Genomic DNA, 25,024 nt, shown 5'->3' on the forward strand with positions numbered 1-25,024 from the left:
TGTGGGCTTCTATTTCTTTTTTGACTGGTTTGTACAGAATAATGAAAGATTGGGTGAGTAATTTGTATCATTTGAAAGGCATTAAATTGTATACCATCATCAGAAGTTTATTACTTTACAATCAGCCTATCATTGCCTGCTTGCATCCATTTCCTCTAGTTTATGCCATCTAGTCTTAGTTGCGTTAAATTTTCTTTAGCGTCCCAAGAGGTTATGAGAATGAATCGGTACTTTGAAACTTATTGTAAAAAGAGGACCAGCTGATTGAAACATTATTAATCTCTGAAAAAATTGCCCCAAATGAAAGTCATGTTGACCTTCTCGAAGCTTGAATCTTCTGCTTCTGCATAGCTTTAACGAATGTCCTCTTTGATCAGGCCGATATCAGTGCTTTATACAGCCAGAGGAACAATTTGGAAGCTACTTTCCACTACAATGTCCATGTCTTATCCTACCATCTTCTCAGAACAAACCCAACTGGTGGGCACTGGTCATGAGGCAATAAGCAAATGATCATAATTCAAATGATACACAGAAGTTGGCTACTTAGCATTACAAATAAGATAGAAGGGGCCTCAGTCTCTCTTCTTCTCAGCCACAAGTTCTTTGCAGTCAAATTGTAACAAAGTCCGGGAAAGTGCATAAGGAATACCTCACAAAGTAATCATATAGCATCAAGAATACTAAAATAGCCTAATAGTTTCATATCTAAAGGGATGTGTCCAAAGAAAACAGCAATAATGCAAATCACCGGAAATCATTAAGAAGGATCCGCTCCTTTCAGTTATTACAACAATACACTGGGGATACCTAGAAATTGGAAGACAGCTTTTGCATGTCTTCAAATTAAAGTAATAAATTGTACTTGACGTCAGTTTTTAAATGGCTTGCAGATATGCAATTAGTGCGAGGGACACTAATTCTGGTCCAGATATACCTACTAAGTTGCATATATGAACAAATTGACTCTGTTCAAATTTGTAATCTCCTGCTAGAGATGCTGAATGAGCTAACTTTCAGGGGTGTTGCTACCACCAAGGGTGCTTCAGGAGAGTCTGTTACAGCAAATTTGTCGTGCATGAATCGACTTTCTACGATAGAGTCATCTCTTAAAACTATCTTGTAACAATAGCAGCTCTTCAACCCCACCTGATTCTGGTAACACCCATGAGAACTATCCTTCACCTGTTGAAAATTCCATATCACACTGAACTTCCCAACAGTTGCAACGAGGTGACGCTCCTGCTTCCCATCCTCAGTGACCTAAAATATTTCACACTAAGAAGATGAGTATCGGAGGACTACAGAATTAACAAGACAATCCCCAATTTATATAAACAAATGCTAGCAGGATTTACTTGAAAAGGGTTAATAGGGTAAGACAAAAAGGCAATATATACAAACTGGCAAAGTCTTCATCCACAACGCATATAAGACTCCAGATGAAAAGACAACTGGTCCCATACATATACTGAAGGAGCTCCAGTAACAGAGCAGTAGACACCACATACACTTACAGCATTGTAAATGAGATCTCCTCCATGACCACAAACTTTCTATGACAAAAATACTCTATTGTTTGGTCAACATGACTTTCATTGGTTTTCTTGTTTCAGCAAGCACGTGAGTTGTTTCTATCCCGATTCAGAAGATATACATGGTTATAGTTTCCAATACATAAACAAGAGCTATCAGTCGATTGAGTAGTTGACATGCATGAGAAGAAGGGGCTAATTAGAATCGAGGATAAGCAAACCAAGTCGACTAATATCTTCAGCATAAGATACTGAATATTACTAGTTCATAATTTCCTGGGCTGATTAGCTTTTGATTCGCTCAAGTAGCATGAACATTGCAAATCTTAACATGGTCATACCCTTTTGGCGTAATCTGACTAACCACCAAACTCAGGAAAGAAAAAACAAGAAAACCAAAAAGAAGGTCCAGGAGTAGAAAACTGGCGAACCTTATAGTTAACACTCCCACTCACTTTATGTGTCATAGTTTGACAGTTTAAGCATTAAGATTCAGAAATTATCCACGAATATCCTATTATTATGGTAGCGATAAAGTAAGTAAATAAATTGATTTCTGAAATTTGTATTAAGTTGTGTAATATATAATTACAGTACAGGTCCGCATAAGTTGATTTTTTTTTAAAATGGAGAAGTGATTACATGTCAGCATAAGTTGAATTGTACAATGAATTCTAATTTTTTTATCCTTCTGCGAACATTAACACTTGTAGGAGTTCATCAACCATTTCAAAAGATAAAATGGTATGCATTCTGCATAAAATCGGCTCAAGGGAGTATGTCCTACTTTCCTTGTCCTAATGGGAGGGGTGCATATTTTATATTTTTGGATTTAGCTTTCCAGGAAAATGTGGAATTGTCCTGTAAACTATGAGGAATGTCAATTTCAAGAGATATTTCTATTCCCTGCATAACTTATTGTCTCTAAGCAGCAGTTTAGGCTTCCTCATTTTTTGGACTTGGATCTAAGATGCTAAATCAAGTATGCTACCTCTCCCCAACCAAGTGACATCAGTCTGAGATTTAAGAGTATAGCTCCTCGTATGATGAGGTAGTTTGTTTCATCCTTTTCCTCTCCCTATTTTGAGTTGTTAACATCAATATATGAAGTTGATAGAGCAAAAGAACTTCATAGTCTAAAATCTAAATTATTTATATCCAGTCCAACATAACGTATGAACAACCTAAAGCAGACTCCAGTTGAACAAAACTTATCAGCTAAAGATCATCAAGAACAATAGACCTAGCACCCAAGGGTGTGGCCTAGCGACCAATGAAGTGGGTGAGAACCATAAGGTCTTAGGTTAAATCCCAACGGAGGCAAAAAAAACCCTAGGTGATTTCTTCTCATCTATCCTAGCCTTGGTGGATAGAATTACCTGGTACCTGTTGCTGGTGGGAGGTGGCAGGTATCCCGTGGAATTAGTCAAGGTACGCGTAAGCTGGCCCGGACACAACGATTATCAAAAAAAAAAAAAGGCAGATAGCCTAGAAAAAGAATGATATGTGCAAAATCTCGTCAAAACCAAACTCTCTCAATTATTTGATAGGAATTCCAAAAGCACGTCCAAATCAAATGTGGCGGATCTCAAATTGCAATTTATATTAGTGCAGAAGATAAAATACATCACACATGATCCTGGAGTTGTACTACTATAAGACAGAAAAGGAAAACTTGGACACTTAATATGGATGTCAAAATCACCTTAAAGCAAGTCATAAGGAAATAACTAAGCAAAATTTTTAATGTACGAACTATGAAGGAAGAAAAATAAGCTTGACAGTCAAAATATAAGTTGCATATGCAGCTACAAATAAACGCAGAAAGGGGTAGAAGAAGAGAGAACTCGTACCCATGAAAATTGAGCATTGCGAAACTTGTTCGCTCCAGCCATATGTGAATCGAGAGGGTTTAGCTTCAACAATCTTGGAGCCGAAATCTTGTTCCCCATGCGACCGGCAAAACCTGTCTTAGTACTTCCGTTCTTGTCAACAAACAAGGTGCATATCAATACCAAGTAAGTATCAGTTGTCCCCAGTATCCACTTCCCATCATAGGTAACATCCACATGAGTGATAGGAGAACCAAGCCCCGGAAAAGCTGTCTTAGCCATTCTCATTGAACTGCTCGAGTATAGTCTAATCTTTCCATCAAGTGAACCAACAACGATCGATCCATCACCAGTAGTAGCAAAGCACTGAAAGTTAGTTCCCCTAGAAAACTGATGCCCTTGAGTCCAATTCAACACAGGATTACTCTCATTGACAAGATTCTGAACCATCCCATGTCGATCACGCATATCCCACCTACACAACCTGTTATCATCTAAACCTAAGAAAGTCGACCCCGAGGGATCCATCTGAGCTCCTTTGCTATCATTAGTAATATCCCTCATTGAGATATCAGTTCCATCTTTCTCAAACTTCCACTCACTAACAACCTTCCCTGTCTCGATATCAAATTGATGTAATCCCTTAGAGTGAGGCTTCTTATCGGTCACGGGACTCATGAGAAGCATATTAGTCTCAGCTCTTAACAGTAAAGCTTTCCTAGGAGTCGAATGAGCTACAGTACTAGACCTTTCCTTATCGAAATTCACATAAACACCTTTTCCACTTATCCCATGACTGTAATTCCTCACAACCTGAATACCCGAATCGCTAATAAGAAAACTATTATCCAATGCACCTAATGCTAAGCTCTGAATAGCTCCTCCATTAACCGCCGCCTCCTCAAACTCCTCCCTTAAGTCATGGTTAACCCTCAAAGGCGTCTTCTCGGGGCTCTTAAAACTATCCCCTGCATCCTCCCACATTGAATCATCTGCAGCTTCGGGTTTCGCCCATCCGATAAAGTCCTTACCATAAACCTTAACTCTATTCTCATCATTTGCTTCATACCCATAAGTATTCTCAAACAAACAGCTCTGATATTTATCAACAAATGCATTGTACTCTTCTTCAGCAAAGAATTTCACAGCCCAAACGCCATTTGCAACAAAATCCACTCTCTTTTGGTCCTTAAAAGCCTTTAATTGTAAATTCTCATCAACCTTAGCCTTAATTTTGGAACCAATTTGCAAATCCCAAAAACTATTCTCCTCAGTTTCTTCAGTTTCATCATCAGACTCATCACCACTACCTGATTTGACGAACGAATAAGTCGTAACTTTATCGGAGACGACCCATTTCGAATTGGCGGTGTTGAATCCGACGTGTTGGTAAAGTTTAACGGCGTTTTTTCCCGTGTGATTGTTGGCTTTAGCATGAGGAGTGTTGTATTTGAGCTTTAAGGCTTTGAGCTTAGCTTCAACGTCGTCTAAAGAGGATGGGGTTTTGGGGTTTTGTTTACCGTCAATGGAAGACGGCGTCGTTTTGGCGTCAGAGTAGTAGTTATCTTCATCGTCGTCTTCTCTTTGCCGAGACTCAGAACTGTATTCGGATTCCGATTCAGAGTCGGAAAGCTCCAGATCTTCACGGCTGTGATTAGCACCCATTTTTCTGAATAAAGGAAATTTGGGGAGCGATTGATGGGATTGATTCAGAGGTAAATGGGAAAGCGAAAATGAAAGGTGGAAAGAGTAATGGAGATTGTGATTTGTGAAAAGTGTGAGGAGCGCGAGTTTGAAATTTTGAATTTTGACGGTTGGATTGGCTTTTTCGGATTAGGGTTTCAACTGTTACATTTTTATTTTATTTTATTTTATAGTATTGTTTTTGAAGCAATTTTTTTTGTCATCTTTTTGAAGCAACTTCTGCAGTTGGATTTTGGAATATACCACCTCAAAGAAGAAGAAAAAAAATTAGACCTAGAAAACTATCAAAAGACAAAAGAAAAACAAATGAAAGAGAGAAATAAATACATGTTATCTCATTTCTATTTTAATAATATCCTTTCAATATGTACAGAGTTTAAGAAAAAATTTAAAATGTATGATCTTAAATATCTCATAGTATTTGTATCAGAATCATTTGCTTTTGTCGTCAATTTTGAGCAAATTGTTGAAAATTGAAGCTCGAGGTAACGCGAACGCGAAGGAGGAGGTGGTGGTGGCGCGTAAAAGGATCGGAACGTGTACATTTACTTCCTATTCTTATTAAAGGTAAAACGACATGTGTTTAACTCAAAAGTGATTTAACACTTTTTAAGCAAATCAATCAATATAGAGGAAGGGGTAAATCGTAGTGAACATTAATTAATACTAGATCGAAGAACATAATAGTATAGATAAAAGAATCGATTGAAACAACACCTGGAAAGCTTTTATTGATTACAGAAACTCAGCCTGTCTCCCCTTGGAGAGGTTCAGGAAATTACAACCGAAATCCCTTTCTCTTCCCGGAGATAGAATCTAGAAGTATTTTTTCTTCTTCTCCAGCCTGCCCTCCCCCCCCCCCCCCTTGGGGGGTTCTTCTTCTTTTTATTTATAGCCCAAAACTTTTCATGCTGGCCCCCTTTTGTTTGGGCCGGGTCGGGGAGATAACATCCCCTCATAGGGAGGTCTCGACCTCAACACTTGAGTCGGAAATAGCAGTCATTGGACGAGGTCGAATTTGTTGACGGCTGCTGCAAAATGGTCGCTTGTCCTTGGTGCCATGATCGTGCGGTCAGATTCAGACCAATACAACATGAAAGTATAAAATTAATTATTTTCAAATATAGAAGCATCAATAAATGAAATAATAAGAAGTACGCCTCCAAATATTTTTTAAACAAAAAATTGAACATGTGGTAGCTCTACTTTTATGATAAGAGGGTCGTTTGGTTACAAAAAGAAAGTTAAACCGCCATGATGCTATAATTAATTAATTAATACTCCCTCCCACGATTTAGTTTGTTGCTTAAAACTCAATTAATGTAATATGAGTATAACTACGCATAAATTTTGAGTTTCAATATAAAATGCTGTAAAATTAAAATTAATATGTACTGTGTTTGACAGTTTGAGTTGTGGTATTAAAGAGTTTTTAGCTAAAATTGTCCATTATCTTCAGGGATAGGTTTAACTTTGTCCTTTATCTATTACCTTGAGCACCTATTGTCCTTTAAGTTTGCTAAAGTTGAGCAGTTTTAGTCTACCTAAAAGAATTCAAACGGAGAGTCCTAGTTTAAACGGAAGATGCATGAGTCTTTGTCGGCAGTGGTGAAAAAAGAGACTTCGACCAGACTGTTCTTCACTTCTTCTTCTTTGAAATCCCAATTCCATTTTTTCCCAATTTATTTAAACACATCAGAGCCACATCTTTCTTCTCTTGCGGCTATACATACCTTTTGCCTTTAGTTGCAACTTAAGCTTTGCCTTGTCATTTTTTTCTTCTAAATTTTGATTGAAAGAGAATAGAAGAGGGACAGAGAAAGGGGAACTAAAAAAATTATATTTTTCCCCATCTCCAGATAAATGAGGAATGGTGGATGAGCTTTTGATCTTGAGTGAATTTTACCAAATCAAGCAGGATATGGTGTATATATACTTTGGACTTGCTCCTGCCCGTAAACTATACGTCTACACCTATTAACCCAATCTAACCTTGAAAGATCACCTAACTGGTGTTTGAAAATTGTGAAGCAAAATGACACAAAAAAGAACTCTTATGATTCACTACATCGGTTCTGCAGAACTTGAGTACTGAAATTCTCTTTACCCAGTTGACTCAGTGAAACTACCGTTAGTTTTTAGGTCTGCATTTGGGTTTTCTGTTGAATGGACTAAACCCGCTTAACTTTAGCAAACTTAAAGAACAATAGGTGCTCAAGGTAATAAATAGAAGACAAAGTTACACCTGACCCAAAAGATATAGATAGAGGACAAAGTTACACCTGACCCAAAAGATAAGGGACAATTTTGACTAAAAACTCTGGTATTAAAATTATGGGGTATGGAGCGCCATTCGACATAAGTACAGATCAAAAATCATTCGCGTGATTGAATTCAATGTCCATTAATTATTTGTATATAATTTGTTATCAGTTAAACTATAGTTTCACTCCATTATATCCTTCAAGTTGCACTTGCGTTTAGTGGTGGAATCATTATTTTACTTTGAAGCAAAATAACCGAGAAAAAGCAAAATATCTAGCTCATTAGCAAAGATTTAACTCAATACATAGAATTTAAACTCGTTAAATAATAATTTTAGATATATCTTTCCACGTTTTGTTAGAATTTACGAAGTTTCAATGCAATTTACTTCAATAGGTCAAGACTGCCCATTGTTTTATTTAGCCCAAAGGCCACATCTAGGGGCGTTCAAAATCGAACCGAAACCGATAACCGAATCGAAATCGAAGCTTAATGGCTTACTGGTATTGGGTTAACGGTTTAACGGACGGGGAACAGATTGAATTTTTTTTATTAACGGCTTATCGGTTTGGGGGTGGATTATTCAATTTTCTTAACGGATAATCCGTTATATATATATATATATATATATATATATATATATATATATATATATATATATTTATATATATATATATATATATATATATATATATTTTTATCCATATATATATTAAATATCAAAAATCCTTCCACTTCCAGTACTCTTTCTCTAACCCTAGTCTAGGGACCGTAACCACATATGCTCATGCGATCTAGTTATCAATGATAGAGTTCCCCACTTGGATTAAAGCCAAAGACATAGTCTTAGAGCTTTACGGTAACTTATTTTCACTCGGTTATCGTGTCATATCTTTGACACTCAGCTCATTTTCTCATAAGCTCATGTAATACTAAGCTTAGCGCCTCTCATGACGGTTGACAGATGTACACTTTAACATTAGAACAGTCGTGTCACCTTGCTTGAACTATTCAAACATTCTCTGTAACACACATATTCCACTAAATAAAAGAAAACTTTTAGTAATTAGTACTTCATAAGAAGTCATAAACCATCAGACCTCCTTAAAGGATATAATTGTACATATCTTTGTCCTTGTTCAACGTGTTACAATAACCTTATCATGGTTGCCACTCTCTATGCAATGTGTTCTGCTTTTTTCACTCTACAACAGATGACACACTACATCATTCTTATGTAGGCGTTAACATACATGTTTGTCTGGACTCAATGTGTAATTTTCTATTCTGAATTTGTATGCAAGGCTGTCAGCAAACAATTAATGCACGCAATATAGATTGAATTAGGCCAATAAACCGCCCGATAACCGCCCGATAAGAGCTAAACTGATACCAATCCGCCCGATATCTTATCGGGTGGCTAGCGGATTAATACATTTAACATCCGATAACCGATAAGCCAAACCGTTAAGAGTAAATAACCGCCCAATCCGCCTGATAAGCAGCCCTAGCCACACCTGCACTTGAACTGCTTAAATAACATCGAATTAAGCCACTATCTTTCTAATTTCTATAGAGTTTTCTTGCCCCCTCTGAATGAAAATACAATAGATGAATAGTCATTTACTATAAAGTTATTTACTTGAATATCTTATTTTCTACCAGAATCATAGAAATCTAATCATTAGGAATACTAACTAATAAGGATTGTGAGCTTTAAAATATAAGAAATAATAGTGTCGAAAATGCATTGCAGGCGCTACAGAAAGAGGAGCTAAATCAGAATAAATAGACACATGAATTGTCTCTCCTCTTATTCATAGAATTTTTGTATCATCATTTTATGACTTATTGCAACACTAATTATCCCTAGATATTGGTACTTTTACACACAATACAAATTAAAAATTTTGGACATAGTCATCAACCTTATTTTTTCATGATGTCTTGATACTAATGCTAGTATTATTCATACATATTAGACACTCCATTAACTTATGCCTTCTTTTCCCATACAACATAGTCAACCCCTGATGTTGCCAATTGAAAATTAGATGGGACAAGATTTCCAACATTGCCAGGTCCAATTTTGACAATGATTTTGTCATCAATGTTTGCCACATAAATATCATTTTGTGCTGCCAAAATTTTCACTTTGCTTGTTGCAGAAATTTCATTCCTCTTCCTAACTGCATACAAATCTTTGATTGGTTTCCTCATCCCTTGGAACAGAAAGAAATGGTCATAGAACTGCACAACACAAAAGAATAGTGCTCTTCAATTAGATGAAACTTGATGTTTTTTTTCTTATTCAAGCAATCAATTTTCAAAAAGCACTCTCCGCTCTCTGTTCTACATATTGCATAGTTTTTGCTTTTAAAAACGTAAACGTCGAGTGTGTGATTTGCTTCCATTTGTGAATTCGCTGAAATTATGTAATTTATATTGCCAGTATTACAGATAGTGTGTCGTTCTATCCTAGGAAGAATAAATCCAAAATGTTGGGCAATTATTAGGGGATTAAATTCCTTAAGGAAACACATTTTTCTGTTAGGTTTGGAACCTTTTATCTTACCGTTTTCTGTTTTCACATTTTTATAACAGTTTTCTATCAGATGTAACGCGCAACCCGTCCTATTTTAATCTAAATCATTACATTTTTGCCCTATTATAGCAACTAGTATAGAAAAACTGCAAAAGCTAAAATAGATTAAAGAAGAAATATTATACTACTGATGGAATTCCAGGATGAGTTAGAATATAGGCATATCCCTGAGTAACTTTATCATTTGGATTTGTAGGAAATGGCCATTGTTGTTGCGAATAAGTATCATGATTATCAATAAAAGTCACAGCATTCTGAGACAAAATACCAATCATTCCAGGAGGATTTCCCTTAGAATCTTTCAACAAATCAAATCTTGTTTCCCCAACAGCAGTACCAAGAATCCCTTTCGTCGTAAAATCAAACGTTGTCACAACACCACCCGCATTCTGAACCCAATGAACTAAATCATTTCTATGCTGATCATAGTCCGGTTTCCCATCCGGTTTATTATTAAATTTCAAGAAAAATTCTCCAACAGCAAAATCTGGTTTAGTATTGTCCATGTAGATTTTAGTGAACTTAGGTGCATATCGTAAGACCATGTCAAATCTCCAACCATCAAATCCGATTTCAGTTTTGAGCCAATTCATCCAATCTGATAAATCCTTTTGCACTTGTGGATTAGCATGATCAATATCTGGTGCATTTCCCCAATCTAAACCAGTATCAGTATTCCCTTTGCCATTGGAAAATTTAGTATCGTTGCCACAAATGAAGGTCGGACCCCAATCGAGCTTATTATCAGGCGTGCCACCTTCAAATAAACAGTTGATTCCTCTACTATCTTTGTTTTCAGCCCATCTATGGTTTATCACTATATCAGCAAGACATTTGATTCCTTGATCATGGAATGCCTTAATTAAGGCTTTAAGTTCTCTTGAATTGCCATAGCTTGATGTGTCCAAATCATACAATCTTGATGGCATATACCCTGTCAAATTGAGAAAAACATAAGTGTTTTGCACAAATTGTCTAAGGTCCACATACAAGTTTGAAAATAATAGGTCAAATGGTAGGCATATTCCCCATATTCGGGGACAAGGGGCGGAACGACCTCTCGATCTGCTTACTGCAGTCCACGAATAAAAACGACGTCTAGGCGTTCCCTGTTGCTCCGATCGCCCATACGCCTAGGACGTTGTCTAGGCCAAGAACCATAGTTAGTTGTTGTTTCCATTTGGTTGTTGATACCGGCAAGACCCATCCAGATGATGTCTGTTGGTTGGTAGTGAGAGGACTCTAAAGAAATTGTTTGATGTTTCATTACTACCTTTGTGTAGAGGCAGTTCAAGCACATGTGTAGCCTAAAGCCAAAGTTTAATGTGAGGCCTAAGTGTGTTAAAAGAAAGTTATGATATATATTTTTTTTAAAGTCTATTTTTCTTGCTTTTTGAGATGCAACGTTATTAATTATTTTTTTTATAATCAACTTTTCTCTAATAATTCCTTTTTATTTAATTATATTTCCAACCCACTTAATCTTTCTTTAGACATTGTTAATCTTAGGTAAAATTTTATCAATTATAATTTTGAAAAATTTCTTTTCTTTGAGACAATTGTAATAGAAAAACTCTACTTTTATACTAAAAGTACTAAATATTATTTTTAATAATACTTATAAACCTATTATTTTATAAATATATCTCCCCCCCCTCCTCCCAAAATGTGGGGGGCAAAGGCACAAGCCTTACTTGATAACGTTAGAACCGACCCTGCCTTTTTGAAGCATAAATGTTTACAAGTAATTGTCCATAATAAATAGATCTAGATACCTAGAAAATATATATATATATATATATATATATATATATATATATATATATATATATATATATATATATATAACATGTTAAGTTACACCGATAGTCTAAAATTCTTTTCGATGTATGTAAGTTAAATCTACTGAACTAGTAGTGGTCTAGTGGGTGTGAAAGTTGAAACACAAGGAAATATTGATGAGTACCTTGGCTGTGATTTTGAAGGGAATTTGAGGCAGGGGAAGCCAAACATGAGTAACTCCAGCATCAGCCAAATCTGGGACTAATTTTATAAGATGGTTCCACCATCCTCCATCTTGCCCCGACAAATCCTAGTTAAATCCCTGTTTTATAAATTAAAATAAAAAAACATATTATACCTACTAGTACTTAGTTGAATATTTTAATGACAATTGCTAAATAATATCATTACACTGGTTCATCTTCACAAAAAATACTACACAAAGTATGTTTCTGCACATAAATGGATTTGTTTCATATATCTAGAAAGTTTTTTTTTTCTTGGGTACCTGAAATAACAAAGTAGAAGATGCAAATGCAGGCAAAAGAATCAACAAAAGATACACAGAGAAAATGAGGTTTATGTTTGTTTTGTTTTCCATTTTTCTGTTTTTGTACGTTAATGAATTCTGAAATAAGATGATTATAAATAGGGTGGTGGATAGCCTATATGGAAGACTTCTCAAAATTAATGTATACTAGAAATTACACTATTGACTAAGTCAACACAACTGTAGAGGCTGCTAAACTGTGTTTAAGTGATAAAAATCTTAACTAAATGCCCTTTTGTGTAGAAAATTATGAAAGAGTGATATTGTAGTATTGGTAGATACAAACATCTGGCAAAAACATAGTATGCAGTACTTTTCAAAGAGATCATGGACAAGGAAAACACGTACCTTAAGAGGTTCGGTTGGTACGATGAATAAACAAAAATAATTTTGGGATAAAAATTTAGTACTGTCTTATTCCTTAATTGGTTAATAATTCTGGAATAAGTTATATCAGAAGTAAAATAGTACCGGATAACTTATACCTGTCAGTAATCTAAGGATTAATCAGTAAATTTGATAATCTCAGAATTAATACAACATGTTAAACAATCAATAAGAAATAATACCAAAATAATTAATTCTAGTATAACTAATCTCAACCTAACTTGTCTTCAAACCAAAAGACCCTGATTGTAATTTAGCCGTAAATTTGACCGATAAAGTTTCTGCTGTGAATTAAAGTTTTTCTCACCCACTGGTTTAAGCAGTATATTCAACTCATGTTAGCTAAAGTCTTAGTAGAATGGAACTTCCAATATTTTTCTTCTTTTCTTTTTCTTCGTGGTAAAAAAGGGCAACCCGGTGTATTAAACTCACTATGCGCGGACCACAGGGATCTATTGTACGCAGCCTTACCCTGCATTTCTACAAGAGATATTAGATTTTAATTAGATATTGAATCCTGTCATTGGAAATGAACCTTAAATATACCAGATCAGGTCCGTTTGCAACTCCACCTACCCAATTTACTGGATTTGAAAATGCTAAATACATATAATTAAGGAGTGTGGTGGGATGGTTGGGATCTCTCTCGGGTTTGAGCCTTGCGATTTGCGAATGAAAAACTTCTTAGTACGAATTGCTTCGCCCTCTTAGTGGGCCTACTCGATGCAATATCTGGTATTGCAATCGCGATAACAAACTTGTAAAAATATACTGTTGGCAATGGTTAGATTTCTCACAGTATTTCGCCTTACTAACTAATAGCTGGTTGGATCGCTATGGATTAATCTGCAGCTCTTCAATTTCAATTTAAGGACTAAAAAACTTGAAGCAGAAGAGTTGGTTCAATGCAAAAGTTTAGACTGAAGACATTATCACGAACCACAAAGGAAGAAATTATATTGAATTCTATGATTAAATTTGCGTCATATTGTAGCTAAAACAAGCCAGGCTCCATTGAATTTCATATAAAAGTTTGATCTTTTTTCCCATGGTCACTTCTTGTATGATAAATTACTACTGGTAAAAGTTTCTAAGAGCAAATGCATGCAATTTGTTTATGACTTTTGCTCCCATACAACATAGTCCTGTCCAGAAGTTGCCACCTGATAATTAGGTGGAATAAGACTTCCAAGATCAGTTTTTGGACCAATCTTCACAATAATCTTCTGATCAACCATTGCTACATAAAGATCAGCATCAGCAGCCATTATCTGCACATTACTTGTTGCAGATATTCCATTCCTATTCCTTATTGACACCAACGTAGAAATTCCGTCCTTTAGTCCCCAATCAAAGAAATGATCATAAAACTGCAACCAGAAAACAAGAAATGAACATAAATTTCTTGCAAAATGGACTTACTCAGAAATGCATAGAACAAAATTTGATGAAAAGAAGATAAATTTACCACTGAGGGAATCCCTGGATGTGTGAGAATATATGCATAACCTTGCATAACTTTGTCTGAAGGGAAAGGCCAAAGCTTTTGTGTCGATCCAGTGTCATGATTATCGATAAAAGTCACAGCATTTTGAGGCAAAATACCTATCAAACCAGGAGGTTTACCATTTGAATCCTTCAATCTCCACAACTCCCCTTCAACAGCAGCTTGAAGAATTCCTTTAGTTGTGAAATCAAAAGCTGTTACACCTCCACCGCCATTTTGAACCCATCCGGCTAGCTCATTCCTATGATTATCCTGGTTATAGTCCGGTTTTCCATCCCCGCCATAGGCAATAGAGTTCCAAAATTCACCAACTGCAAAATCCGGGGAAGTGTTTTCCATATAAATCTTGGTGATACTAGGAGCATACCCTCTAACAAAATCGAAACGCCAACCATCAAATCCAATTTCAGTTTTTAGCCAATTCATCCAGTCTGATAACTCTTTTTGGACTTGAGGGTTAAGATGATCGATATCAGGTGCAGCTGCAAAGTCTAAACCGGTGTCATCATTCCCCGTGCCATCAGAATATTGCGTGTCGCCTTTGCAAATCATATGCGGACCCCAATCAAGACGATCATCAGACGTTCCGCCTTCAAAGATGCAGTATATTCCCCTGCTATCTTGCTTATCGGCACATCTGTGGTTTATTACTATATCAGCAACAGCTTTTATTCCCTGATCATGTAAAGCCTTAATAAGAGCTTGCAGTTGTTGCTGATTCCCATACTTGGATGAATCTAAGTCATACAATCTTCCTGGCATATAACCTAGCAAAAAAAGATGGTTTTAGCATTTAAGTAATCTCATTTGCAACAACTATAATCTGTCTTAGTTTGGGCAATTCTTCAAACATGTAAAATGCATGTAATATATAGAACAATTAGATCAAACTCCAGTCTTCAATTATTTAACAACGCCTCAATCTAAATTCAAACTATTTTAAAAATTATAAGAGTATAGATTTATATTAAGTATGCACACGAAAGAATAAGAGGTTCACTGAACTATGGGCTTACTTAATTAAAATTTTAGATCAACAAGCATTTTTTTTGTCTTTAATGGGATTTAAACGTTGCTCTTCAACAATTTTTCCAATTTCATTGATTGATAGGTCACACACGCCGGTCCCACTTTTATGTGTGCATTCAATAAAAAGTGATAACTTTATTACTCCCTCTGTCTCATTTTTAAATGTCGTTTAAGGTTTTAGCATGTCCATTAAAAAAACATTCAAGTACAAAATATAATTTACTAAATTACCCTTATCTATTTCCCGACTATTAAATGCTACTATTGAAAAAGTGGGATTTAATAGCAAGGGGAAGATCGGAAAGATATTAATTCTCTCGTGATCTTTTAAACCGACATTTTTTTGAGACATTTTTCTTGGACTAAAACGACAGTTAAAATGGGACAGAGGGAGTATATGTAAGGCAGGAGATCAATTACCTTGAGGTGAAACTGAGTTAGATGATGGTGGTAACCAAACATGAGTAACTCCAGCTTTTGCCAAATCTGGAACTAAATTGATAAGAGAGTTGTACCATCCACCTTGCTGATTACTTGATTCCCAATTGAACCCCTAAAATTCATTACAAAAAAAGAAACAAATGAACACTAATATATATATATATTTGAATAAGTATACAAATATAGAGATACATATATATACATGTGAGAAAATTTGAGGAAAGGTTCTTGGAATACCTGAAACAACAAAGTTGGAGTTGCAAATATAGGAAAAAGAGAGAGAATTAAGCAAAGAGGAAAAATGGAATTCATTGTTTTTCTTGTGTTTTGTTTAACTCCAGGATGAGGAGAAAAGATGGACAAGAAACTCTATTTATAATGTGGTTTAGAGACAGAAAGGCTCATGACTTTTTCAAATAAACATAATCTCATCAAATTATTCTTTCAAAATAAAGCAGGTTGTTATTTGCTTATTATTATAATCTTGGTATTAGATACACTTACTTTTTTATTATTGGGAAGATAATGAGTACTACTTTTGTTTCTTTCTTAGTCAAAGTTGATAGCAATCTAGGTATAGACACATGCAATATTAAAGCATGGTTTGTGCAGGGGGCAGAAGTAGGATTTCACCAAGGGAATTTAAAAATCAAATAAATAAATAAACACGTGAAGAAGCTGCGCCCCGAATCCAGAATATTATTTGCACGAGTATGGCTAACAAGAGGGCTTTAATTCATTGGTGAGAACATTTGTTTTGTGATACTCACTATTACAAACGTACACCAGAAAATATAGGAATTAACGGAAAATATATGAGAAAATCACTTATTTTTTTATGGAAAATATTTTTCAAGAAACGTTTTTCCGAAAATTTGGGTATTTCGTATGATGGAAGTCTTTGCCATGAATATTGTTTTCTGTTTGGCTGGTGAGTGGAATATTTTTTTTTTTGAAAAAATGTAAATTAATAATATTGACAAATTGGAGAGTTTAATGAGATTAATAATAATGTATAAGTGTTAATTTGAAGCAAATACTATAAAATTAAAGATTAAGATAGTTGTACATAGTGAGGAAAATTGTTTTCCTCCTTTTGATGAAAAATGACGTCCATTGTATATATCAAACACTAGAAAATAACACACCCAAAATGTTTAGGCTGTGATTTTTCTAAGTCGTGCACAAAAGAAAAGATTGTCAATAATTCTGTCCTTTCGGTCTTTTCTCTTGACTCAGATGGTGAGCGTAAAAGTCATGGAGTTCAGATGGTAAGATCATACGCCTAATATTTTTATTTTTTGTATGTTCTACAAAATGACACCTTTCCATTTTATACGAGATTATTTTTATTTTTTGTATGTTCTACAAAATGACTTCTTTCTCTTTTTAACAAAAAAAATTAATTTTAAGCTTTCAATTTTATTTTTATATGTGATTTTATAGTCACACAAATACCCGAACATATTTAACATTTCAAATTTCAAAAGTTTCTCTATTTTTTAAACTCCGTATCGACTCAAATTAAGCTGATGCTGTCCTATGGCTCTATGAAGAGACAAAAGTTTGGACAGTGGGCCAGATGAAAAGATGTTGTGATTGTTAGAACAAATATACATTTGAAAATTGGCCAAGTTTTCACATTATCCTGATCTTGTTGTTCTACGTTATTTCCTGGATGGTCACGTTTTTACACTATCAGTGAAAATTGGTCAATTTTCAGATTATCAGTGATAGATTAGGACATCATGAGATGAAAGAAAATGAAAGGTGATAATAGACTTCATTAGATTCATGTCTGTAACTGAGGATAAGACCTTAGTCTCCTTCAATATGAATGCGTTTCTTGTTCTCTGTCATTGTTTTCATCCTTTTTTTTGTTTAACAATCTCATATTTGGTACTCCATCCGGTTCACAATAAGTGATCTTTTGGCCTTTTTATTTTAGTAAAAAATAAGTGTCCTTTTTTCATAATTAAGAAGAAATTAACTTTATTTTTTTCAAATTTGTCCTTATTTACATATCACAATGAGTCAAGTTAACAATATATAAATTTAATTTATGGCAATTTAGTCAAAACACCTTTTTTTCTTCTAGTAGTTAATATTTTTTTAAGAGATGTGTCAAAGGTTCAAAGAACACTTATTATAGACGGCAGGAAATACCAACTAGTGCTCTATATTAGAAATTTTTCTATTCTCAAAATTCGAACCCTAAAATTATGGTCAAGGATAGAAGCAACCTAACCATGCCACCATATGTGTTGGTGGTAATCCAAGTGTCACTTGGCTTATGATTAGCTAATCTTTGATTGCATCAATAATTAAATGTTAAAGATGCCTCGAATGGTGTAGCTAAACTAAGAACTTTGCCTCCAAATAGATATGGCAGTGGGGCGGGCAGGGCGGTTGCGGTGCGTGTTCAATCTTAACTCGCAAAGATTTTAACCCGTCCCGCACCGTCTCGCATAACATAATTTTTAGTTTTAATCTGCTCCGCCTCGACCCGCATAAACCCGCCCCGCCCCGGAGAGCAAAACTTCTCTATTATCTCAATTTTAATGAGTAATTTTTCCCTATTACTATATTATGTCTAAAGCTTCTCGTTCTCATTTAAATACATAAAATTATAAGAAAGAGAAAACAATAGTTTGATCTATGAGACAAATTCAGTTAAAAATTATCAAAGATCACTGCAATCGACACGTGATCTATACTATCTAAGAATTTTTGGTGAATTGCAGAGTTTCTTTTACACAAAAAATAAGATTTTGGTGTATTTTGTCTGGAGCAGCTGAACGAAAATATGATTTTGTATTTATGAAAGTCTAGTAATCATCTTTCAGATTTTTAAGTCTTTCTTGTCAAATGAACATTTTCATTATTAAAAAAAATCACTTATATATGACTGATAGCCAATGGAAGAACCATAGTTTTGTGAGAAAAGCAGCAAATTCACGATGGTACTAGTCAAAAGTACCTCACCCGCAACCGCCCCGCAACCGCATTAAATTTTTAAAAAATGTTTTCACATATGATGACCCTATAGGTCATTTATAATTTTAACCCTTAAATATGTGTTTTGAAACCTATAATAGCTCTGTTTAGCCTTCTTAGATTTGCGTGCGCAGGCTGTGTCTTCTTTTGGAAGGTTTTATGTGAAAAATTGATTAAAATGTGAAATCGTGCTTTAAAACTCATTTGAGTTGACTTTGGTCAGCGTTTTGAGCAAACAGACACGGATCTGTATTTTTTATGGTCCGTATCGTAATTTGGGACTTGGGCATATGTCCTGAATCGAATTCGGAGGTCCCTATCTTGATTTATCGCAATTTGTTGAAAATTAGAAGCTTAAAGGTTTAAAAATTCAAGTTTGACCGAAGTTTGACTTTATTGCTACCACCGGCCTACCGGGTCCGGATTCTGGTTCCTGAACTTGGTATAAGTTCATTACTGTATTTATGACTTGTTTGCAAAATTTGGTGCAAAAGGGAGTTCATTTGACGTGATTCGAACGTCCGGTTGTTAAAATGAAAGTTCTCAAGTTTCATTGAAAATTTTATATATTTTGGTGTCTGATTCGTAGTTCTAGGTGTTGTTTTGGTATTTTGATCGCGCGAGCGATTTCGTACGAAGTTTTTGGACTTGTGTCCATGTTTGATTTGGAGCCCTGAGGGCTCGGGTGAGTTTCGGATAGGTTTCGGAGTGGTTTGGACTTAAGAAAAATAGCTGGTGAAAATCTGGTTCTCGTGCAACCTCTAATCTTGCAATTGCGAGGTCAATGTTCGCATTTGGGAACATTCATTTCCTCTGTCAAGTTCGCATTTGCGAAGGGGTACTGAGGGAGAGTGGTTCCCATTTGCGATCAAACGGTCGCAATTGCGAACAAACCCATCGCATTTGCGATGGCAGCAGAGATGGGGAATCTTTGCATTTGCGAAGGCTTTCTCACATTTGCGTGGTTCACAATTGCGAACCCCAGGTCGCAATTGCGATATCTGCGCCCGGACAAAAGAAGGGAAAGACGAGATTTTAGCTCATTCTTTCAAATTCTCAACCCCAAGCACCCTAGAGGCGATTTTCCCAAGAACCTTTCTTCCTAAATTCATTGGTAAGTGACCTTAATCTACTTTCTCTCAATTTCCCGTTACATTTCACAAGTTTTCAATATTAAATCTAGGATTTTCATGGTAGAAATTAAGAATTTGAGAAGAATTGGGGTATTTTTTTTGAAAATTGGAGATTAAGTCCTAAATTTGGGTTCGGATTTCGAAACTAATTACATAATCGGGCTTGGGGATGAATGGGTAAATGAGTTTTGGTCCGAATCTCGGGTTCTGACCAAGCGAGCCGGGGTTGTCTTTTGTTGACTTTTTGGAAAAAGTGTAAAAATTCTTAACTTTATATATTGTAATCGATTTTCCTAACATTATTTGATGTTATTGAGTCGATTTTGGTTTGATTCAGTTGGTTTGGAGACGAATTCTAGAGAAAAGGCCCCGGCAGAGCTCTGAGTTGATTGCGGAATGAGGTAAGTATTGGGTTTAACCTTGATTTGAAGGAATTAGAAACCCTTGAGCTATGTGCTATGTGAAATTCATGTGTTGCGGCGTATATGCGAAGTGACGAGTGTATATACGCCGCCAAAATACTTGTTTCCCTGTTTTTCCGCATTTCATTAATTATTTCATTTCATGCCTTAACTGTTACATGCTTTAAATGCTTCTCATGCCTCTATTTGCTACTTGTCAATATTATTCTCGTGTTAAAAATGTTAGATTCTCCCATGCTTCCATGATTTACTGCTACTTGCCTTAATTGACTTACTTGTACCCTTTAGTTGGCATTTATTTGATCTGTCTTACTGTTTAGTATTAAACATAGTAAATTCTTAATTGGAGACGAGATTTCCTTTCTGGTTCTGCTTCATATCCGTTAATCGTAGAGGATTCTTGTGATTTGAGTTGTTAAATTAATTGCACTTACTGATTTATTCATACTGTACGGTGGAATCGGGTTGCACGCTGCAACAGGTGAAATAAGAATGGATATATATGGCGAAATAAGGGTGAATTTATATTGACACGGTAGGATCGGGTTGCGCGCCGCAACAGGTGAAATAAGGGTGGATTGATATGGTAAAATAAGGGTGAATTATGATATTGATTCTGATTATATGGTGGGATCGGGTTTCACGCTGCAACATATATTTACTTATTATTGTTGATATTATTATGGTTGTCGCGCCCCCTTTTTCCTCGTGGAGTCCGGATTTCGATATTTTGGGATAACTCCTTTCCTTTTGGGAATTGGGTAAGAGATTTGAAGAGTCGCCACCTAACGGATTAAGGTGCGTTAGGGCAGAGCAAATAACTCATGAACTAGTTTACATTACCAGAGATTAGGTAAGGGCTCGAAATTACCTTGAGGGGAAGGTGTTAGGCACCCCTCGAGGTCCACAACGGTGGGTCCCGGCCAAACTCAATTTAAGCGAATTAGTCTTATAGGCAAATAAACAAACAGATATTACTTTTAAAACAAGGAGTAAAAAGGGTCCTAGGTTTTTTAGCCTATAGGATCACTTCTGTGCAATACTTGGTAATCGTCCCCAAGTTGGGGTGCTACACATAGCATTAGCGCATAGGTCATCATTTCCTTTTACTACCGAACTACCCTTCCCTTTTTGATTATTACCTAAGCGTTCTAACAACATCCAGTATGTACCTGATGCGTGCACTACACGTTCCTTACCTGTGGCCCTGGAGGTGTTTAGGACCTCTATTTAAGGTGGTTCTAGACTCACCTATGTTGCTTAAAAGGAGAAAATCTAAGCGACAAACAAAAACAGGTAGGACTGTCACATAAAGAGCAATTAAGGGGGCTCATATTTACCTCCACAAATAGACAAAACAAGTGCACGCCATTCAAACAAGTAGTTTTATAATTTTAGGAGTCCTATAGGCAGGATATCTAAATGAGTACAAACAGAATATACATCAGTTTTATTTAGGCGAGACAGTGAGTACCTATCAGTTTGCCTACTGATTTTTTATCACTTACTGAATCTGAGCACGTTTCAAGAAGCAAGAAAATCACAATTTTAAACCCAGGATTTAATTGTCCTACAGGCTTGCCTAAGTGATAACCGGCAGAATCCTACAGACATGGTATCTAAACGTTAATCAGACCATAATTTTATAAACCAGTGATTAATTTAAACAGGCGGATTTTTATCTTTTGGACCCTATAGGCATGCTTTCTAGGTGCTGAAACTGATTACAAGCGTTATTTCACGGCATAGAAACTGATTTTATACACGTTTCCTATAAACATGATATCTAAGTATTGAAGCTGTTTTTACACTTATTTCCTATATGCATGATATCTAAGTTGTCAAAACTGATTTTAAATATGATTTCCTATGGACATGGTATCTAAGTGAGCAGAATGTTATACGAGTTGATAATTCCAAAAAGATCCTATAGGCATGGTTTCTAATACACATCGAAACTTGAGAATATGCATGAACATGAATTTTGATACAGAATTGATAAACGTCCTATAACAGGATTTCTAGGATGTAAAGTGGAAATTCAGGACAAATATGAAGATAAGGCCTATAGGCATGGTTTCTAATGCGTATAAATAATCACAACAATCCTATAGGCATGATTTCTACCCGATCCCAACAAAGATATAAAAATCCCTCCTAGCTTTACTAATAACCCCAATATCTGTTTTTACAAATATTACTATTATAGACCAATATGAATAAATTACACAATGAAAGAACCATTATACTATAGGGAGCCTTCATAGGCCCAATATTAACCTGGGAACCAAGCCTTCAAACATAGCATCTCTGAGCATAGTGGTGGCCCATCCATGACACATAAAACTGGTTCCTGGTGTGTCAAAGTTCCCAAGGGCCTCAGGGACCCCGGGCAATGCTTACACCAGAATCAGATGTTCAACAAAGTTCACAAAGGATTGGAGAACCAGCCCCAATGTGTTAGAGTTCAGAGGAGTCTCATGAACCCTAAGAAGTGCTCACACTGGGGGTGACAGGACTCTAGACAGCTAAGAGTAAGAGTTGAAATAGTATATGAAGTAGGAGATAGTTTTAGAAAAAAAAACATTTTGGATTTTAGAAGTGAATAGAAACAGATTACCGGATTACAAGAACTACAAGCAGAACCACATTTAGCAGATGGAGCTCAGACATGAACTCCAGTAGTCAAACAACAGACAGAACAGAGTCACAATTAATTCAAATAAAGTTTCACATTGCCTGGGATTGACTTAGTTCATTAGCTATTACTAGGTGAGCATATAGGCATATATTAAACAGAGAACAACATGTTGGGACCAAGTTACTGATCAGACAGTCATACAGAAAAGGTAGCAAAGGTTGAGAGTATAGAAATCATGAATTAATCAGGAACCTGTCAAGGTAAACACATAAAAACAGGACAGGGATTGAAACATGCTAGCTGAGAAACAGGTGAACAAGTATCCTGGATCGAGCAGGAATATGCTAAAGTGTATTAACTATACTAACATATTGGACAGGAAAAATTCAAAGGAGTTAAAGCATGCTAGTTAACAGAAACATAAGGGCAAACAAAGGTATGTTGATATCTACAGCAGACTGACTACATTGCATATTGAATAGGACATGATAATAGAGATAGACATACTGTTTAAAAGTAGTAAACAGGAAGAACATAGGTCTAATTATATAGCATATTGAATGATAGCAGAAGTGGAGACATACCAGTTAAGAGATAGCAACAGGAAAGTGAAGCAAATAGGATCCAAGAGTCTAGCCTTGGCTTTCAGCCGGCTAGACAGTACAACAAACACAAGTAACAGGAAGAATTGCAATGGAGAGTGTGTATGAAGAAGAGCAAGAGTTTGTGTGTGTTTCTGTGTCTTTCTATGTGTGTTCGTGTGTTTTAAAGAAGTCGGAATGGGGGAATTATATAGCACTTAGCAAGGTAAAACAAATAAGGCAAAGAATAATAGAGTTCATAAATAAGGTATAGAAATAAAATCAACTAGTTAATTGGGGCTAAACCCAACTAATTAGTACAACAGAATCCGAAAAACATCCCTTAACTTAGGGAGAATCAATTAGCAGCCAAATTAGAGGTTAAACAAGGCAATAAAATCAATCAAAGACCATCTAGGAGTCGGCTAAAGCAACCAAATCCCATAAATCTGGTTAATAAACTAATTAAGGCAAGTAGTACCAATTAGGAGTCACAAATAAGAAAAATAGGCAAAACTCACAGAGAAGTATCAATCTCGGCAGAAAAAAATAATTTGAACCCTAATAAAATCAATCAATCTCTTCTAATTGACAGAGATGAAAATAACGGGCAAATACCAGAACAACTAATGAAATAATCAGAAACCCTAGGGTTTAGAACATAGACAGTCAAGCAAACAAAGAGTAACAGAATCAAACACTCAAACTTCTTTAGAAAAGTTTTGTAGAAACGCAAAGAAATGAAAACCTAGTTTTGGAGAAACATTAAAATCGGTTAATAGTAAGAAAAATAGAAGATTTTCGAAGAGAAATATTAGATAACCTCAAAATCATCTCAGATCTGAACAGACTCGAGTAGAAAGAGATTAGGATTTTGAAGAGTGGAACGAGGTGAGAAAAATCCAGTTAAGAACCGGAGTTTCAAGCCATAACATAAAGATAACAATACTCACAAACATAGCGATGAACACAAGGCAGGTTCATCAAGAAAATGAAGAGTTTGAAGCCAAGTCTGAGTTGAATCTCTTCGAGATTCCTTCAGATAACAGCAAAATCGAACAACCAGTGAAGGTAAGAGGCCGGCTGGGGCCTAAAATCAAAGGGAAATCCCATGGAACGACGGGTTCTCCGGTGACGGCGGCTAGGGTTAGGGGAGCGTCTGAGAGAGAAGAGAGGAGGGAAGGGATTTGGGGGCGGCGGAATTAGAGAAATGGGTAGGGTTTAGGGGTGTTAGGTGTAATTAAAAAAGGCAATTGATCCTGGACCGTTGATCTTTTGAGATCAACTGCCAGGATTTGATCTGAGGGGGTTAGGCGGGTTAGGAATTGGGTCAGGGTATTTTAATTGGGCTAAGGGTAAAATTTGGGCTAGGTCCGAAATTAAAACAAAATTAAAAGAGGCTATTTGTTAAATACCTAATTAATTTAATGAAACAGTTTATAAAATAATTTATAAATGATAAAAATATCATTTGTGCATGAAAATGATTTAAAATAATTACTTAGTATTATAAAAATATAAAACGTTATTTTCCTTTGAAATAAGGTATTTATGCACACATGGGGCCATTATTGCAAAGTTATTGCAAATGGCCCCATGTGTGCATAAATACC

At 35.7% G+C, this 25,024-nt stretch overlaps 2 protein-coding genes and 1 pseudogene across 2 annotated transcripts; all 3 read right to left on the reverse strand.

Moving 5' to 3' along the window:
• LOC109224977 (protein CYPRO4) lies at positions 643-5,211 on the reverse strand. Its single transcript, XM_019389561.1, has 2 exons — positions 3,389-5,211; positions 643-1,263 (listed from the first exon to the last, which is right to left on the reverse strand). The coding sequence occupies exons 1-2, from the start codon at positions 5,030-5,032 to the stop codon at positions 973-975; spliced, it is 1,935 nt and encodes a 644-aa protein (XP_019245106.1). The 5' UTR covers positions 5,033-5,211; the 3' UTR covers positions 643-972.
• Positions 9,328-12,324, reverse strand: LOC109225130 (annotated as a pseudogene).
• On the reverse strand, positions 13,598-16,026 carry LOC109224978 (alpha-amylase-like). The gene is made up of 4 exons (XM_019389562.1): positions 15,875-16,026; positions 15,617-15,749; positions 14,129-14,934; positions 13,598-14,030 (listed from the first exon to the last, which is right to left on the reverse strand). Exons 1-4 carry the CDS (start codon positions 15,947-15,949, stop codon positions 13,776-13,778), a joined length of 1,269 nt encoding a protein of 422 aa, XP_019245107.1. The 5' UTR covers positions 15,950-16,026; the 3' UTR covers positions 13,598-13,775.

This window comes from Nicotiana attenuata, chromosome 4 (assembly GCF_001879085.1).
Source record: "Nicotiana attenuata strain UT chromosome 4, NIATTr2, whole genome shotgun sequence".
Taxonomy (NCBI): Eukaryota; Viridiplantae; Streptophyta; class Magnoliopsida; order Solanales; family Solanaceae; genus Nicotiana; species Nicotiana attenuata.